At 32.8% G+C, this 20,846-nt stretch overlaps 1 protein-coding gene across 1 annotated transcript; it reads right to left on the bottom strand.

Annotated features, from left to right (window-relative positions):
• Window positions 1-300: 300 nt before the first annotated feature.
• LOC141605253 (uncharacterized) lies at window positions 301-11,786 on the bottom strand. The gene is made up of 2 exons (XM_074423949.1): window positions 11,354-11,786; window positions 301-1,788 (listed from the first exon to the last, which is right to left on the bottom strand). The coding sequence occupies exons 1-2, from the start codon at window positions 11,576-11,578 to the stop codon at window positions 1,651-1,653; spliced, it is 363 nt and encodes a 120-aa protein (XP_074280050.1). The 5' UTR covers window positions 11,579-11,786; the 3' UTR covers window positions 301-1,650.
• Between the last annotated feature and the right edge of the window lie 9,060 nt (window positions 11,787-20,846).

Below are 20,846 nucleotides of genomic sequence, written 5' to 3'. Positions count from 1 at the left end.
AATTTAATTCACCTACATGGAAAAAATTTAGAATTTGGTTTTTTAAAATTTTTAATAAAGACCAGCAAAGACAACTCCAGGATGAGTTTTATGAGTATTGTTCTTCTCATAATAAAATTATATATTTTGGAATTTGGTTTTATTCTATGTTTATAAAACCTCATATTTCTGTACTAGAAAGAACATATGAATTACCTGATAACAAAACAATAAGGGGTATTTATCCCCCATTAGATCAATTTCATTATAGTACATGTGGTTTTACTGCGATATCAAAATTGTATAAAACCTCAGATGATGCATCACCAATAAAAGCAACACACTTAAATGTGCTAATAGAACAAAATAATTATGCTAATTTAGTGTTATATATTGTTGGGGAACATTTAAGTTCTTTACATGAAAAAATTGAGGGATTAACTCACTTACAGCAGAAAGTCTGTCGTATAGATGAATCTATGCAAAATAGTAAAAATAGGATAATCTCAAAGTCAGGACCCTTTTTTACCCTCAATCCATTCGGCTGATTTTTTATCTTCTTTACAAAGCAAAATATCTTTATATGGGTCCTGAGCATCTTGCATCAGGTTGCTGTATGAGGTTTGGCTATGGAGTGAAGCCATAGATACATCTGAAGTTGAAGCTTTTTCATCTCTTTTCTTCTTCAGAGTCTTTAATAAGGCTTTTTGATAAACCTCGTTAATCTCATCTTCACTCATTTCTTCTATATCAAGGGAATCTCCAGCCCATAGATTGACAACAGCATCAATCTCTTTCCCTCTTTGCTGTTTATCAGCCTTTTCTTTATCTTCTAAGTAAGAGTTTATCTTACTTTTTAATAAATTAATAGTGATGATGGAGTTAAGCTCACCATTACCTCCATCATGGTTTTCCAAAATTTTGAATAAGACCTATTTTTAAGACAAAATAAGTCTTGGGTATAACCCGTTGTGGGAACAGCTCCCCAAATCCACGGAATTGAAAATTCCATAAAAAATCTTAAATCTTCAGGAATATAATCCTGTCCAGTAGGCTTAAGCCCTTGCCATTTTCAAAAATACTCTTTAAAGAGTTCTGGAAGAATTTCTGGGGTGGTACCATAAAAATTCCACCATTTAATAAACCAAGAGGGAACATCCATATTGTCCATATTGATTTTAATAAACCACGTATGAGTTTGCGATTCATTATCATATAATAATACCTTATCAAAGGCTTGGATATAATCCCAATAATTATATTTCATATAAACCTTATTTATGGTAATCGGTTTTTCTTCAAATGGAGATATACCCCATTCATTGATGGGATGTATTTTCCCAATAATAATTTTGTAGAATTTATAACTCTCACCAGTTGTATAAAAGTGTTTAATAGTGCAATCATTTGCTTTAAGAATCTCTTCATAGAAGAGTCTGTACTTATATGTTTTCTGGGTATAACCCAGTTTACCAAGATATCTTTTATGGAGATACCAGGGATTATTTTCCCATTTCTTATCAGATTCATTGAGAAAAAGTATAACTCTTTCTTCCTTATCATTAAGGATCATATCATCCTCTTTTTTAATAATGGCTTGTACTGCTGATGAGTACGAATATGAACTCCCGGGTATATCCGGTCTCCTTTCAATTTCTGATCTATTAGCTTCTATTGTAACCAATCTTTGGTTCCCATATTGAACAAGGATATTAGGTCCTTGTCCCCGTCCTCGACCTCTAGAAGAGGTTCCTCGTCCTCTTCCTCTTTCTCTTCCTCTATAAGAGGATAATTCCATCTGAAATATTTCTGCATAAGAATAGGAAACATACATAATTAAGAGTATATGACAATTTTTAATTATATACAAATCCTTCAATGCATTCATCACTTTGTAAACGATATAATTCTAGAGTACTGTATTTACAGTCTAAATAATAAGCCGAAAGTCTTTTCCTTAAGGATTGCTTAAAATTAGGTCTTGGCCTTAAGTTACAATAAGAGTATCTTATCATTCTATGGCGTCTTACTCTTTGTAAATAATGCTGATATGTAATGTTGATCATAGGTCTTACTCTTTGTAAATAATGCTGATATATGTTGATCATAAATATTCTCTAGTTAAAAAATCAGGAAGGATTATCTTCACCTTTTTTATAAATAATTTGAAAATCAAAGGGTGCCAAATGAGATTGTCATCTTGCAAACATTTGTTTTGACACATCATGCTTAAAATCTTTTGTAAACATATATTTTGCTGCTTTACAGTCAGTTTTTATTATGAAAGGTTTATTGTATAGGTCATCTTGAAATTTCAAAATACATTTAACAATAGCTAATACCTCTTTAGCTATAGTAGCATAATTGCTTTGAGCCTTATTCCATTTTCCTGAATAAAATCGAACAAGTAGCTCTTTTTGAGTAGTTGGTTATATCTGTTTTAATATACCACCATACCCATTTTCTGAGGCATCTGTCTCTACAATCTTTTCCCAATAGGGGTTAGCTAAAGACAAACAAGGTAAAGATATAACCTTAGTTTTAATTTTTCTAACAACGTTAGTATGGTTCTCTGTCCAAGGAGTTGCATTCTTTTTTAATCTATCATATAAGATAGCTGTATCTTCAGCAACATTCCTATAGTAAGGAGAGATATAATTAAGACTTCCTAGAAATCTTTGTAGCTGAGTTTTATCTAGTATTTCATCCGGGAACTTTGACCCAAATTCAATACTTCTGTTAATAGGAATTATACTTCCTTTTTCTATATTATGGCCAAGAAATCTTACCTTGGTTTGAAAGAGCATCATTTTTGGTTTAGAAATTACTAATCCATTTCTAATGATAATTTTTTGAAAAATATCTAAATGCTCAAAATGCATTTCAATAGTTTTAGAAAAGACTAATATGTCATCAATATAGACAATAATAAAGTCCACATAATCATTAAAAATTTCATTCATAATCTTCTGAAATTCAGAAGGAGCATTTTTTAAGCCAAATGGCATGACATTCCATTCATATTGTCCAAATGGAACATTAAAAGCTGTTTTATACCTGTCATCAGGATGTATTTGTATTTGCTAGTATCCAGATTTTAAGTCAAATTTGGAAAATATAACAGAGTCATATAATCTGTCTAATAAATCTTTTTTATTAGGTATAGGGTATCTAATCCATTTTAATACCTTGTTTAAAGGTTTATAATTAATAACAAGCCTAGGGATACCCCTTTCTTGCTCTGTATGTTTATTAACATAAAAAGCCGTACACGACCATGGTGATTTAGAGGCAGTAATTAATTTTTTATCCAATAAAGAAGCTATTTCTTTTTGACACAAAGCTAAATATTCTGAATTCATTTGACAGGGCCTTGCCTTAGTCGGAATATTTTTCTCATCAAAATCCGCTTCATAAGGAAGGGTTACAACATACTTTTTCCTGTCCCAAAATGCAGAGGGATGATCTCCACATATTGTAGTGGCAAAAGTATTGTTTATAAAAGTAATTTTACTTTGTAATTTAGGATTTTGTAATTTTTCATCAAGAGTTAACATTGTAACTTCTTGTTTTAGAAAATTTAATTGTTTTTCTTTGTTTATTAAATGATCATATACTTGATGTAAAATCTTAGTAATAGGTTTTGTAATAAACTTAAAAGTAATAGGGTCTTCCTTGTAAGTAGCAATAATTTTCTCATTATCCACATGATTTATGGGATAAAGTTGATTAATAAAAGGAGTTCCTAGTATAACTGGAGTAGTTAATTTATCTTTTACTAATAGAAAAGATGAAGGAATACATTTTTTATCCACACAGATGTAAGCTTTAGGGATTTTAAATTCAATATTTAATTTATCTCCTCCTGCATGATAAAAAGTATGCGAGGTTTTTTCAAAATACCTAGTTGGTATTAATTCTTCTTGAATAACATTTAAGTCAGCTCCACTGTCTACAAGAGCAATCAAATCATTTGTAAAATAATTTTTAATTTTTAAATTAATTTTTATGTACCATTTTTGGTGAATAACAGATTCTATTGTTTGTAAAAATTCTGAATTGGGTTATGCAGAAATTATTTGGTCCATTTTTGCTGATTCCTCAATTTTCTCTATATTTTTACAATTTTCCATACTATTTCTCAAGTTATCACTTAAATTATTTTCTAAGTTATTATTTAACTCTTTATCCTCATCAAAAACTTGTAACATTTCAAGATTAGATATTCTTATATCTTGTTTCTTTGCTTTTCCACGAATATCTTTAATCTCTGTTTTAAGATTCTCTATTTCTTTAAGAACATCTTGTAAAGATGTGGGTGTAGAGTTTAATTTCTTATGCTTTATTATTTTGAAAAGTTCATTCATAGTATAAGGTTCATTATTACCTTGGGGTTTTAAAGAAAATGAATTATTAGAACTACTAGGTTCTTCACCCATAATATCAAGAATTTTTGACCTAGGTTCTGGATCTTTAATTTTTTGAAGAACTTCAACCCAGTGATGAGACTCTAACACATGAATATGATTGTCTTCAAATTGGAATATCAAATTGTAAAGATCATTTTCTTCTTTTATACATGGTTTATTTTGGGAACATGGTTCACATTCTGAACTAGTAGTATCAGAAGAGTCAGATAAATATGAATCTTCATCTATTAATTTTACTTCATTATCAGAAGATGAACTAGAACTATTTAATTCATTATCTGTAAGAAATATTTTATATAGCTCATCTTTAATTTTATCATCAACATTAAGAGTAAAAATTTTTTTCTTAACCCAACAATGTTTTTGCTATGTGACCAATCTTATTACATTTATAACATACAATTGGGTTTTCCCATTTTTTAGATTGATTTTTCTTATATGATTATCTTAAAGCTTTTAATGAAAGCTGCACGTATTTTTTTTTAAAAAAAAAAATAATAATAATAATAGTAATAGTAATATGATGAGGAATGGAAGTTATTGTGTAGGTGTTTGATGGCTGGTTAATTAAATAAGGTTAATTAAATCATTATCATATATATATATATATATATATATAGTGCTCTGATACCAAATTAAACGGATCTTTTTACAGTACCAACATAGTATAAGAACGAGGTCGCACACCCAAGTGCTCATTACAAGTGATTGGGATATTACCACGAAAGTGTTTAATCTGAACTGGTAACAAATCGGAGATGACAAAAAAAAACGCCTAGCGCCTATTCACGGCATAACGGCAAAACGGTGCCTCTCCTTCCATGTTATCAATTCAGATTGAACAAAATGTGTACCCTCACTAAACCTTCTTATTTTATGTTGATAGGTAATAAAACCATCTTAAGATAATAACATATACATGGTTAAATATATAACTTAATCAAGTGTCGTCATAATTCAACAAAGGATTTAGCCTATTAGGCTCATGCTTTGAGTAAAGATATATTTAAATTAAAAACAAAATTAAAAACAATAAAACTTACAAACTTAAGTTGTGCTCAGAATGGAAGACGAACGGTTGACGAGATTTTATTAATTTAAGAAAGAAGATTTACAAGGGGGAGAGAGAGAAAACAAGAGAGAGGGGTAGGAGAAGCCTGCCTTAAACTAAAACAAATGCCTGTTTATATAGGCAAAAATAAAAACTATTCACAAAACAGTAATTGTTACTGTAAGCTATATGAAAGCTTTTGAAATTAGTGCTTAAGACTATTGACACTTTATTAGTGCTTATTGCTAGTGCTCCATTTGCTAGTGCTCTATTATTACGGCATGCGCTTTGACAGTGGTATTTCTATTCCACTATTTTCCCTTTGTCTTTTGGTTTGACATCTCTGGCCTTTTTATTGGTTAGTTCTTCTTCTATTAATAATTGAACTTCTATCTCTGCTTCCATTTCCTGAGCATCTTGAAGAATGTCAAATTTTTTCTTGCTATTGGATGCTGTAGATATTGCCATTGATACATCGCTTGTCTGGGATTTACTATCCTCATGCATTTGTCTTTGAGCTAAAGCCCTTTCTGTCAATCTAGAAAAATGGCTAAGAATTTCAGCTTCAGATTTATTTTCTACCTGAAATAATTCTTCAGATAACTGGTGTTCTTCCAATTCACCAGATTCTTCAGCATTGAAGATAATCAGACTATCAATCTTGTCTTGAATTAAATTGATTGTGTAAATACACTTTAACTCATTTGTATCTTTATCTTGTCTCATCATTGCTTCCCAAAAGCGAGAATAAGATTCTCTTTTTAAACAAAATAATTTGAGATCATTATATCCTGTTTTGGGGATAAATTTCCAAATCCAGGGAATAGAAAATTCAATAAAGAAATTCAATTGAATAATTCCAGGAATATCATCCTGATCAGTTTTTGGAAGCAAATCTTTCCATTCATTATAAAGATTTTTAAACATTTGTGGCAGAATGTCTTCATTAGTTCCATAAAATTGCCACCATTTGATTAACCAATTTGGTAAATTTTGGTCAAAAACTTTCGGGTAAATTTTTATTAGCCATGTGTGGCTCTTTGTAGGGTTTTCATATAAAAAAACTTTGTCGAAAGCCTGGATATAATCCCAGTAATTGTACTCAACTTTGACATTATTTTTGTTTATCAAAGTTTTGGAAGTAGATGGAGTTATTCCCCATTCTTCTATGGATATTATCCTTTTGATATTAATTTTTGAAAATTTCGAAATTTTCGGATCTTCCCAATGAGAGAAATTGCATTCATTATCGAAAGAATTCCTTCATAAAAACCCCGACTTTTATAAGTCTCCATAGGGTACTGGTTATTTGTTAAATAGCGGTTATATAATAACCAGGGATTATCTTCCCATTTTTTTTTTCAGAATTCTGGAGTATAATAATCTCCCTTTCCTCTGGTGATTTCACCATTTTCTCTTTTTCATCAAGAGAATCTTTCATAATTTTTTTGAAAGATGGAGAACTTATATTAAGTTCTTTTTGTTTCCATATTTGGAATTCATCATATTTTTCTTTTGTGATATTATCACATAAATTTTTGGCTATTAGCCTTTTTCCCCCATATTGTGCCAAGGTATTACTTGGTCTTATATAACCAGATGATGAACCTGGTTCTGGGTTATTCCCAGCTTTGATAATTTCGGATGATTGTCCTGGGTTATTCCCATATCCGATAATTGAGGATGATTGTCTTGGGTTATTCCCATATCTGATAATTGAGGTTGATTGTCTTCCTCTCCCTCTATTAGAAGGATGCATAAAGCGGCCACGGCCTCTTTATGCATCCTTCTAATAGAGGGAGAGGAAGACAATCATCCTCAATTATCAGATATGGGAATAACTCAGGACAATCATCCTCAATTATCGGATATGGGAATAACCCAGGACAATCATCCGAAATTATCAAAGCTGGGAATAACCCAGAACCAGGTTCATCATCTGGTTATATAAGACCAAGTAATACCTTGGCACAATATGGGGGAAAAAGGCTAATAGCCAAAAATTTATGTGATAATATCACAAAAGAAAAATATGATGAATTCCAAATATGGAAACAAAAAGAACTTAATATAAGTTCTCCATCTTTCAAAAAAATTATGAAAGATTCTCTTGATGAAAAAGAGAAAATGGTGAAATCACCAGAGGAAAGGGAGATTATTATACTCCAGAATTCTGAAAAAAAAAATGGGAAGATAATCCCTGGTTATTATATAACCGCTATTTAACAAATAACCAGTACCCTATGGAGACTTATAAAAGTCGGGGTTTTTATGAAGGAATTCTTTCTGATAATGAATGCAATTTCTCTCATTGGGAAGATCCAGAAAATTTCTGGAAATTTTCAAAAATTAATATCAAAAGGATAATATCCATAGAAGAATGGGGAATAACTCCATCTACTTCCAAAACTTTGATAAACAAAAATAATGTCAAAGTTGAGTACAATTACTGGGATTATATCCAGGCTTTCGACAAAGTTTTCTTATATGAAAACCCTACAAAGAGCCACACATGGCTAATAAAAATTTACCCGAAAGTTTTTGACCAAAATTTACCAAATTGGTTAATCAAATGGTGGCAATTTTATGGAACTAATGAAGACATTCTGCCACAAATGTTTAAAAATCTTTATAATGAATGGAAAGATTTGCTTCCAAAAACTGATCAGGATGATATTCCTGGAATTATTCAATTGAATTTCTTTATTGAATTTTCTATTCCCTGGATTTGGAAATTTATCCCCAAAACAGGATATAATGATCTCAAATTATTTTGTTTAAAAAGAGAATCTTATTCTCGCTTTTGGGAAGCAATGATGAGACAAGATAAAGATACAAATGAGTTAAATTGTATTTACACAATCAATTTAATTCAAGACAAGATTGATAGTCTGATTATCTTCAATGCTGAAGAATCTGGTGAATTGGAAGAACACCAGTTATCTGAAGAATTATTTCGTAGAAAATAAATCAAGTCTGAAATTCTTAGCCATTTTTCTAGATTGGCGTAAAGGGCTTTAGCTCAAAGACAAATGCATGAGGATAGTAAATCCCAGACAAGCGATGTATCAATGGCAATATCTACAGCATCCAATAGCAAGAATAAATTTGACATTCTTCAAGATGCTCAGGAAATGGAAGCAGAGATAGAAGTTCAATTATTAATAGAAGAAGAACTAACCAATAAAAAGGCCAGAGATGTCAAACCAAAAGACAAAGGGAAAATAGTGGAATAGAAATACCACTGTCAAAGCGCATGCCGTAATAATAGAGCACTAGCAAATGGAGCACTAGCAATAAGCACTAATAAAGTGTCAATAGTCTTAAGCACTAATTTCAAAAGCTTTCATATAGCTTACAAGAATAATCTTTTGTTTTGTGAATAGTTTTTATTTTTGCCTATATAAATGTGCATTTGTTTTAGTTTAAGGCAAAGCTTCTCCTACCCCTCTCTCTTGTTTTTCTCTCTCCCCCTTGTAAATCTTCTTTCTTAAATTAATAAAATCTCGTCAACCGTTCGTCTTCCATTCTGAGCACAACTTAAGTTTGTAAGTTTTATTGTTTTTAATTTTGTTTTTAATTTAAATATATCTTTACTCAAAGCATGAGCCTAATAGGCTAAATCCTTTGTTGAATTATGACGACACTTGATTAAGTTATATATTTAACCATGTATATGTTATTATCTTAAGATGGTTTTATTACCTATCAACATAAAATAAGAAGGTTTAGTGAGGGTACACATTTTGTTCAATCTGAATTGATAACATGGAAGGAGAGGCACCGTTTTGCCGTTATGCCGTGAATAGGCGCTAGGCGTTTTTTTTTGTCATCTCCGATTTGTTACCAGTTCAGATTAAACACTTTCGTGGTAATATCCCAATCACTTGTAATGAGCACTTGGGTGTGCGACCTCGTTCTTATACTATGTTGGTACTGTAAAAAGATCCGTTTAATTTGGTATATATATATATATATAAATACATAAATTAAAAAAAAAATTACATTAATAAAAATGCAATTCTTATATTTTCATAGAGAGTCTTATTCTCCTCTATGATATCCGTCCTCTCCTCCTTGGCTATTTGGAGTTAGTTATTGATTCATTGCTATATCGTCATATAGCTGCAACTGATGCTGCTCTGTCAAGCCATCTTCTTTGGCGTCCTTCAATATGGATCGAGCATCCGCAAGTTAGCTCCTGAAACTTTCCTCAATATGGAGCAACCGGCGGATGAAACTGTTGTTGTTCTCGATCATAGTAAGAGTCTTAAGGATGATATCATTCATTTTGTTGATGGAGTTTGGAGTTTGTTTGAAAGATTAAGTAGGGTTTATTTGGAGTTTGTTTTAGCAGTTAGGGTTTGTAGATGTATAGTGAGATAGTGGAATGTTAGTTGAGATAATGCATATATTTATACTAAGCAATGTGTGGTTTGAGTTGTTTTTTAATTAATACATATGTTAGGAAATTGTGCCATAATCATCATCATATCTCTCTCTGGTTATTCAAATCTTATTACTAACCCTTCTCATTCCATATTGTCCGTTCATATGCACAGGGATGTCAGTAATAATGCATGCATCGGTATTATAACGGGCCGTAGTTATGCATGCATCTAGTAATATTTAATTTAATTTTTTTTTATTTTTTAGGAACAAACAACAACGGTTATTTATAAAAACCCGTTGTTTTTAGTTATAACAACGGTTTTGTATATTACAACCCGTTGTTATAACTTTCCCCCCAAAACTGAGTCACATTTTCCACAACGGGTTTCTATACTTAAAACCGTTGTTAATAGTATTAACAACGGATTCCTTAATAAAACCAACCGTTTTTAAAACCTTCTACAACGGACGCTTTAACAACGTCCGCTTTTTTATATAAAAACGGTTTTCAACCGTTGTTATAGCCTGTATCTGTAGTAGTGCAACATGTCCACAACAAGCTTCACATCATCCTCCCTTCCAATTATATTCGGGTTTGCTAAAGATCGCCCCTAGTTTTACTCATCTCGCCCCTAAATATTACCTTTTTGCCCTTGAGTAATTAAAATCCCATATACTTTCCTTTTTACTCATTTTCGATTTTAAATTTAAAATTTCAAAAAACCGCTTCAGAAATTAACAAAAACAAAACCGTCTCAAAATAATACAAAATAGCGATTTAAATTGGACAAAAATTGACGATTAAAGAACCAAAAAAGTTAAAACGATCATAACTTTGTGCTCGGGTGTCCGATTTTGACGATTTTTTTTTCAAATCACTTAACTCGACGAGACGAACACAATGGTAAAAAAAAAATTAAAAAAAAAAATTAAAAAATGGTCCATTCGTGTAAAAAACACGAATTGACCTAGGCCGATTCATGTAGTTTACATGAACCTGCCTGGGCGAGTTCGTGTAATCCACATGAACTGGCCTAGGCCCATTCGTGTGATTTACATGAACTGGCCTAGGCCCATTCGTGTAATTTTGATTATATTCTCATGGGTTGCATTTAAAAAAGAACAAGTGTCCTCTTTTCTTTTCAAAGTAGCCTGGGAGTCAACCTTAAAATCATCAGCAAGTCTTGCTGATGGCAGACATATTTGGTCTTCAGCTGAAGACGGGCAAAATGTCACCCATTTAAGATGAAAATGTAACCATTTTAAGGTAAATAATTTTTAAAGCTATAATAGTTTGTCATTAAAATGGTAACATTTTGTAGTTAAAATGGCGACATTTGGCCCGTCTTCAGCTGAAGACCAAATATGGCTGCCATCAATGAGAATTTGTGTAAAATCATATCTAGCTATAGCATCCAACTTTAGCTGAATACTCTTTAACCTCTTGACAAGTTTTATAACTAAAAAGAATATGATTCTTAGAAGAAAAGAAACGACTCACCTTATCTAAGACCTTCTTGGCGAACTTATTAAGTTGTTTTTGGTTAGCGATAGTGATGACCTCGTCAAAGAGATCATCAGCTTCGTAACGAACTTGAGTAAGCTCATCAACCCAACGTTGTTCTCCATGGTAGAGGTCGGGTTTAGTATCCGCATCGAGGAGCATGTCTTTGATGAAGGAAACGGATTTGTTCAGTTTTTTAAGATCGGATTCCCAGTCCCTCATGTTTTTGAGGACAGGAGACTGTAATAGTTGAAACACTTTGTTCCCAAATCAGCCATATATAGCTTTGTGAAATAAGCAGGAGAATAAAGATGTATGGTAGAATGAGAGTGATATAGTAGCTTATGAAATAAGCAGGAGAATATGATGATGATGTAGAAATGAGCGCAATGAGATGCACAATTATACCACTTCAATTATTACTCCGTACTAAATTAGTGCGGGAAACGCGGAGTGATGTAGTGATATGTCGGTTGTGGACGCAAGACTTAATCACCAAGTAATATACGGGACACTTTCTTATTTAAGATCGTCTTAACTTAAGATGCTCACACGCCTAATTAAAATAGATGTGTAAATAAAGAGGTTGTGAGGGTATCGAGTTTGAAGTTTTTATGCAAGTTCAAAGGTAATACTCCCTCCAATCCAGACCAAGGGTTACACTTGCTTTTTGGCACTATTCATGGTCGTAGGGAATCTTTGATATTATTCTTAATCTATAAGACAAAATATAGTCATGTGAGATCTTGTTTGATTTATCGTCATAAATCCTATAAGAATATCAAATTTTTATAATTTTTAATAATGTGTAACTAAAGATATGCACGTTACAAAACGTGCCTCGACAAGTGTGATAAAGCAACTGTAATCTTTGGTATGGATGAGAGGGAGTATGGAACAGTAAGTCTTCTTTGTGACAGACGAATTCGCCGTAAACTTGCGACAGATCAAGTACTATCCATGTGGTAGATAAGATAAAATAAATTGCTACCCTTTATGCACTCTACTTTTGTCTTATCTATGTTATATAAGTAGTACTTAATCCCTCATAAGCTTGCGACAAATATATCCGTCACAATTTACCAAGGCGGATTGGGAGGTGGATAGTGACTAGTGAGTGCAAGTACCATCACGTAGAAAAAAAATCGAAAATATGAAGAGAGATAGAAGGAAAGACGCGCGATACAGTAACACAATTACAATTTACAACTACACAAAATAAAACCAAACGTTTCAAATTCCTAAGGGGGTGTTTGGTTCACGCGTGACTATGCATTTGAAATCAGGAATTATACTTGGGTGTTATCGGGTTGAAACTTGATATCTCAGGCTCATACCTTGTGTTTGGTTCAATTTTGGGGGTAGGGGTTAGAAACCAATAAAAGTTAAAAAATCTTCAAAATACAATATTTTTAATAATAATTTTTATACTATTAAGTCATGTAGAGAAAATTTAATTAAATATATAAAAAAAAAATTTGCAATTGTTTTCTATCACTTTTTAATACTCTCTCTCAGTCACTATAATGTTTCATCTTTCCCGAAACGGATTATTCAACTAAAGTTCCCTTTTTTATTTTTAGAAACTTTTACTCTTATTTTATTCATTCCTCTCTTCTATCACCAAACCCCGCACAACTCTTTTACTCTTATTTTATTACTTTCCTTTATATTTTGGCCCCATAATTCTTTATTTACTACTAATAATTCATCCCTCTCACCTGTCACCAACCCTACACAACTCCCTATTTTAATATTTTTCCTTAAGTATTGTGCTCATATCAAATGGGAACAATATATTGATTAGGGGGAGTATTTCTGATTTGTTATCATAGGTATCAATCTCATACCCACACCCTCGTTGGGTATGAGAAACCTATATGGGTTTAACGTATGGGTATGAAACTTTTATTTTTGTCAAACAAACACATGGTTCCAAATCTATATTGGATGAACCAAACACCCCTAAATACAATCACCCACTCCTACCTGCCGCCTCACTCCTCGGTCGTCTGCCGTCCACGGTCCACCGCCGGTCTCCTCCCACGTGCACCTGACGTCCATGGTCCACCTGCCGGTATTGGTAAACTAATTTTAAATTTGATTATTGAGAATTTGATTGATTGAATATTGATTGGTTAATTTCTAAATTGCTATTATTAGTTTGTTAATCTATTTGTATAATAGTTTAGATTGAATGATTGGTTAATTATCTCATTTTTTCTCAAACCCTAAATCACACCCTTAGCAATTAATTTCGGTTTGTAGAACACTTATCTGAGTTCAATTTTTGTACTTTGAATCTATGACTTACTTGTAGTTTAAAGGCATCGGTTAGCTGGTATATTCTTGTGGCGAAGTTACCTAGAGTATTGGTAGTTTGATACATACATATAAAGTTTGTCCAACTTCTTTCGAAACTATTCCCTCATAGTCTGAGTGTTGGTTCCCCTTTCCATTTCCATGCTAGTCGGGTGTTGGTTCCTTTTTCTTTTTTTGGTAAGTTTTATGTGGTCAAAATCCAATTACATGTGGGATGGTGTTTTGTGTGGTCCAAATTCATTTCCTTAATTTTGGTGCCCAAAAGAAAGGGAACCAACACTCAGACTAGGAGGGAGTATGAATTAGGAAAAAATGATATAAGAGTACTTTAATGTCAAAGGTACATTGCTCTTCCCCTTCTTTTACTCATCCCTAATCTTTATTGCTTTAGCTTTAATTTTTGAGAATGTTACCTTTCAATTTCGTTTTTCTAGCTAAGGTATATGTAAAATTTCATACTGAAGAAATTACTAGGAATGCTCTTTTGAGTGTACTTGAGATTAAATTGGTGTAATGAAAGCTTAAAGCAAATTCCTTTAAACAGTGTTGAGCAATTCATTGTGTTTATTACCACCAACAGTAATGGCATATGCCTGTTTTGGCTGCTTCTATGTAGTCCATTAGTCTTAGTAAGTACGAGTAATAAGTCATGTACTATTCTTGTCAAGATTTGGATTCTTACATTACAAATTTACATGGTGTGCCACTAGGATCTTGACATAAATTCAAGAATCACCCATAAAAATTACGGGGTTTTACATAGTAAAAACCGGTACAATTTTACACATAGTCGCTTTCTATACGGTAAGATTACAAAAAACTGTGGGGTCTCGAGACCCTACACCCACAATGGTAGGAAGGCCACTGGTGTGGCTTGTGGGTGTGAGTGGCCTGTCATATGTTATTACTTCTATGACTTCTTTGAAATTATATTATATTACTCTGTACTATGTATTGACGATATTAAAATTTTAATGTATAAATGTTGTCCGCAATTTTTTTTCTTAGTATCCTAGATCCGCCCACCCCTGCACTCACAAATGAGAATTTGTGAATATGGAATACCATTTCAGAAAAAAAACATTTTTTTAAATAAAATTGGATTATGACTAAAACTTCTACGTAACACAGCGATCCTAGCAACTTTTAGAGTAAGTAAGGGCCCTATTTCATACTCCGTATTATCATATACTCCATCCATCCCGGTCAATTATTATCATTTGCTTTTTGAGCACTATTAATGAGTGACGATTATCTTCAAAATAAATTCCAATATATAACATAAAATATAGTCATGTGAGAACTTGTTTTATTTATCTTATTGAGTACATTAAAAATATTAAAATTTTATAATTTTTACTATTACGTAGCTAAAGATATTAACGAAATAAAATAAGCATTCATGTAAAAGTCAAGTGATAATAATTGACTGTGGCTGAGGGAGTAACTAATACGAAGTACTTATATATTGAAGTCTTGGGGTTAGGGATGTCAATTTCACCCGCATCCATCAAAATCCGATCCACCCGATCCTAAAAGATGGATGAAAACCCGATTTAAATGGATGATGGATGGATGACGGATGAAACGGATGGGTTGGATGAACAAATTCCACCCGCCATCCACCCGCCATCCATCCATCACCCGATTTTATTATTTTTTATTTAATTTGTTTTTACATATAACACATTATTAAGATATAAAATATTTAAATTTTCATATTTTTCTACTCTCAATATAAATATTTTGTGAACCTACCCACTAGAAAGTTAAACTAAAATAATTATCTAACTTTATTTTTTTAGAGAAAAAAAAAATCATCATTTTTTTTAACTTGAAATATATAAATACACACCACCCGTTTATCACCCGATCCACCCGTTTCATCCATGGATGATGGATGGATGGGTGACGGATGATATGTTTCACGGATGACGGACGGGTTGGATGAGATTTTAAAAGGACGGATGGATGACGAATGAGGCTTCACCCGACCCGAACCCGATCCATTGTGTTGCCTTAGCCCTTAAGCAAAGAAGTCTTGAAATAGAGTTATCTTAAACAAGAGTTATTTGGATAAAGTTATCCCAAGTAGAAATCTTGAAGTAGACGACTTCGAGTAGAGTTAGTTTGAGCAAATGCAACCTGAATAGGTTGAGGAGTTATCTTATTGTACGAGATTTAGTTGTTTGGGTAAATTTATATACGATTCAATAAAATAATGTTGGACATAGGCTCGGAATAAGGGTCGAACTAATTTTAAAATATCGTTTTATTTATCTATTTTCTTTTATTTTCCGCTGCATTAATACTCTTATCCTCGTACGTTTTATACTCTGATTTACTGTTTACTTCACTATGATATATACTGAGCTGAATTCGTGTTTGTATACTTTTAACCCAATAGTTCAAAGTATCATCCCCTCAATTATTCAAAGTATTGTCCTTTCAGTTCAATCTCGTGTCTAAAGTTTTCAAATAGGCTTAATTACAAGCTTAAAATTTTTAATAGACACTTAATTCACCCCTCCTCTTAGATAGGTGTTATCGCCCTTGAATTTCAGTTAAAGACCGATTGTAGATGCTATGAAGAAAAAATGGTTAGCTATTTTATTCAGTTCCCCATTGTTTATTCTAATGGTTTGCTATTTGATCCAAATGTTAAAGCTAGTGGTTTAAAAAACACGATAGATTTTTATTACGAGACATTAGGTTTAACATATGATACAAAAGTCGATGTTCATTATGCTACGAATGTTGTGCACCTAACTTTATGTTTATGAAAATGAAATGCGTGGGGTGCACTATGAAGATTAAAATGTCAACTAATACTATCTTTGATCATAAATTAGCTTCAAATTTCTTTAAAAAACCAAGAACATATAATTATATTTTTCTCAAACCTTTTCCACCGCTTATATAATAAGTGAATACTTCAAATTTGAGCATTATTCTGTTAGGAGGAAACAACCCGATATTTTAATATGGTGGGGTAATCACTCCGCTCAATTTCCCATACTATCCAAATTTGCTATGGTACTAGAAATACTTGTTTCCACCGTTGCGTCCGAGTCCACTTTTAGTGCAAGTCGGAGAGTACTAAATGAAAAAGATCAAGCTTGTTGTGGGGTACGTGGTGCGGAGAAGTTATGCTCCACACCATTTTCCCTACAAAATTCTATAAACAATTGATTATCAAATTCCGTGCCGTGATCCGTCCGAATCGAAATAAGCTTTTTGTCATATTTATTTTGGGCTAGCTTCATTAATACCACAAATTCATCGAAAGTTTCATCTTTAGAGGAAAGAAAGATTGGCCAGACATACCTTGAGTAATCGTCAACTAGAACAAATATATACTTTGATCCACCACGGCTTCTAACTTTCATAGGTCCACATAAATCCATGTGTACCATCTCAAGTGGTCGATTAGTGCTAACTACTCTTTTAGGTTTAAATGAGGATCTAACATGTTTGCAACGGGCACATGAGTCACACATTGTCTCTTGTTCGAATTTAATTGAGGACAAGCCTTCAACTAAATCCATGGACTTAAGTTTCTTTAAAATAGTTGGACTAATGTGTGCAAACCTCTTGTGCCACAAGAAAGACTCGTCTGAGGTTGCTTTCATACACGAGAAGGAATTTGTATTGACAACATTTAAGTCAATCATATACACATTCCTCATACGATGACCCTCAAGTAAAACATTACTAGTACCTTCAATTATGATACGACAAACATCGGCATGAAAAATAACTCTATTTCCTTTGTCACATAATTGAGAAATACTAAGTAAGTTATGTTTAAGACCACTTACCAGATATACTTTATTGATTGAATGGGAGGTTGAAATTCCAATTTTTCCTACTCCAATAATCCTACCCTTCTTGTTATCTCAAAAGGTAACTTTGCCACCGAAGAAGGGCTCTAGTGAAAGAAAAAGATTTCTGTCTCCTGTCATGTGTCTCGAGCATCCATTGTCGAGATACCATAGATTATTTTCTTTCACTGCTACCTGCAAATGAATCAAATACAACTTTTAGGTACCCAAGCTAAGTTGGGTCCTTTATGGTTAGTGACTCTATATATTTGATCCTTTCTAACCCATACTTGTCTTATTATCCGTTTGGCTTTAACATTGGGTTGTCTTGGTCTTTGTCTAACAATCGGAATATAAGGTACTGTAGGTTTTGTTCTAACAAAAGTAGCTCTAGGTCTAGTACCTTCATGTGACGCTCTAGGTTTGGAGTTATGAACTTTAGGCTTGAATGTATGCTTTCGATTCTCATTCATTTTGTTTGATTTTGAAGGAACAGATGAGTAATCAAAAGCCATATCATAAGTCCATCTAAGCTCGTTATTGCGTTCTTCATTGTCGTTAGGTTCATCTATAGTAGAGACATCATCTTCCACTATGAAATCACAAGTCTTAGCAGTTTCGACATTATTTAGCTTATCCAAAGCAAGTTTGACACAATTGACTTGAATATGTCAAGAGAGCCCAAAGTAATTGCAAATCAAGTATTCTGGAAGATTAACATATTTTCTTTTTCTGAAATCGTGATCAGAAGGATTAGATTTGTATTTATCATGGTCTCTACGGTTATAGCATTCATGACCAAGTCCCATCTTCATGTTATTATCAGATTGTTCAGTGAGGAAGTTTAAAACTTTTGTGCTTCCTTCCCATTTATCATGAACTTTTCGTGCATGTAAGAGTAATTCTTTCAAGGACTCAATTTCTTTTTCACATTTCGAATGATCTACATTTGAATCCTTGGAAGAGTTACCTTTCTCAAAATCTTCACGAATTTTTTCAAAACGTTCATTCAAGACACGTTTCTCACTTTCATGTTGTTCCTTAAGTTTAGACATACTATCACTAGCTTCTTTCAATTGCTTAGAGAGAAATATAATTTCTCTCTTGTATTCGGAAATCACACTATCTTTGCCATTAAGTTCATCTTTTAAAATCTCATTGACTTTCTTCAACTCTGAAGTTATAGCATCACTAGCTGTAACTTTAGCTTGAAGATGCTTAATGTTGAGTTTGAGCTCTGAAGTTATGGCATCACTATCCTTAACTTTTGATTCAAGAGCGTTTTTCTCAGCATTTGTCATGTCTGAAGTTATAACTGGGGTGGCCATAACTTTAGATTTGAGCTTTTTGGCTTTGGCTTTTAGAAGTTGGTTTTCCTCAGCAATGTCTAGAATTTGTTCCTTAAGGTCTTTCAACTCTAATTTCTATTCATGACAAACATCAAGGGTTTCTTCAAAGGTCTTAATTAAAGCACTCTTAGAAAATTTCTTAACTTGCTTTTTAAGTTCAAGAAGACTTACCTCTTCATCCTCTGAATCTGAATCTGAATTTCCAACAAGACACATCTCAGCATTTGAAGCATTACTTTCATTGTCGCTGTCGAAGAATAGGTCAAGACTGACGCTGCTTAGGCAAATATTGGCAGTTTCTTCTTCATCTTCAGATTCGCCATCTTCAGAGTCCAAGTCTCCCCAACAATATGCCATCAGAACTTGCTTAAATTCCTTCTTTGTCTTGTTACGTTGATCTTTGTCCTTTTTTTTTCTTCCATGTGGGGCAATCTTTGATCATATGATCATTATCACCACACTTGAAGCATCCACGGTTGAGAAGAACCCTTTTGACTCAAAAGTTTTCTTGGGAGTTTGCTTTGATTTGTTATTTGTTTTATTTTGATTTTGATTGAAGGACTTTTTCCTAATTCGTTTAACAAACAACACGGTTTCATCTTCAATATCTGAAGAATCATTAATCTTGCTAGACTCAGCTTGTAAGGCCATCTTTTTGCTTGTGCCAGCTTCCTCCTCATCCTGATTCAGAGTAATCTCGTGAGCCATTAAGATTCCGAGTAGTTCCTGATAGGATAATGAAGTTAGGTCCTTACATTCCTCTATGACAGACACTTTATGTCTCCATCTGCGAGACATACTTCGGAGAATTTTTCTAGCAATTTCCTCGGAGTCAAAAGTTCTTCCTAAATTCTTTAGCTCATTGATGATGCTAGAAAAGCGAGAGGACATGCTGTCAACTGACTCGTTTTGCTCCATGGCAAACAGTTCGTATTTTCGCATTAATAATGCCATATGTTGCTTTTTGACAACAGCGGTTCCCTCATAGGCTAATTCTAGACCATCCCATATTTCCTTGGCAGATGAACTGGTTGAGAAACGATCGAATTCAGTAGCAATCATACCGTTTTGCAATAAGCTTATTGCTTTTGAATTCTTCTAAGCCTTTTTATAATCCGGCTCAATATAGTCTTCTTCTTTCTTCTCGATGGTAGTGCCATTATTGGTTGCAAGTAAGATCTTATTCGGACCATTCTTGATAATCAACCAACACTCCCAGTCGTTTCCTTTAATGAAATGGGTCATCATATTTTTCCATAAACCATAGTTCTTCCCATTGAATATAGGACACTTAAGGTGTTTGGAATCCATTTGATAAAAAAAATAAATGCAGCGGAAAAAAGATAAATAGACTAAAAAAAATAGATCAGACTCTAGCTGTTAGGCTATCAAGAGCACGAGGCTCTGATACCAATTGAGGAGTCTATTGATCGAATACGAAAGAGGGGGTGAATTGAGTATTAAAACGATGACCACTTTTTCGAAATATATGATGTAAAATTAATTGTTTGATTTTATTGATTAAAATCAACTAATTAATTTACTAATAATAAGCGCAAAATCGAAATAACAAAAATAAAAAGAGAGAGAAGAGAGACACACAAGATTTTTGAAGTGGTTCAGTTTCACAAGTCGAAACCTACGTCCACTATTCTCGATTAATAATTTTTAGTACCTTTCTACGGATTACAAAAATTATCAATCCACTCGTATAATCAACTATATGATTATAACTCAGATTGAGTATCGCTAAATATTCTAGGTTGCTCTTACGTTAATAAGAAAAGTACAACGATAAATACTAATCTCACGTTATGCGAGTGAGTATAATATCTTTGTGCACTTAGTATCCTATAACGATTTTTTTTCGAGTGATTGACAAAATTGATGCGCAACTTTTGTATAAGCAAATTATAAAATAAGAATTAAAGCTCAAAGAATTTTGCTTAAAATATTTTTCTCTCTAAAAGTGTAGATGTGTGTCACTTTTAAATG

This window comes from Silene latifolia, chromosome 10, assembly GCF_048544455.1.
Source record: "Silene latifolia isolate original U9 population chromosome 10, ASM4854445v1, whole genome shotgun sequence".
Classification (NCBI taxonomy): Eukaryota; Viridiplantae; Streptophyta; class Magnoliopsida; order Caryophyllales; family Caryophyllaceae; genus Silene; species Silene latifolia.
Note: the sequence above shows the minus strand (reverse complement) of the source record. Positions and strands in the feature narration are given on the sequence as shown.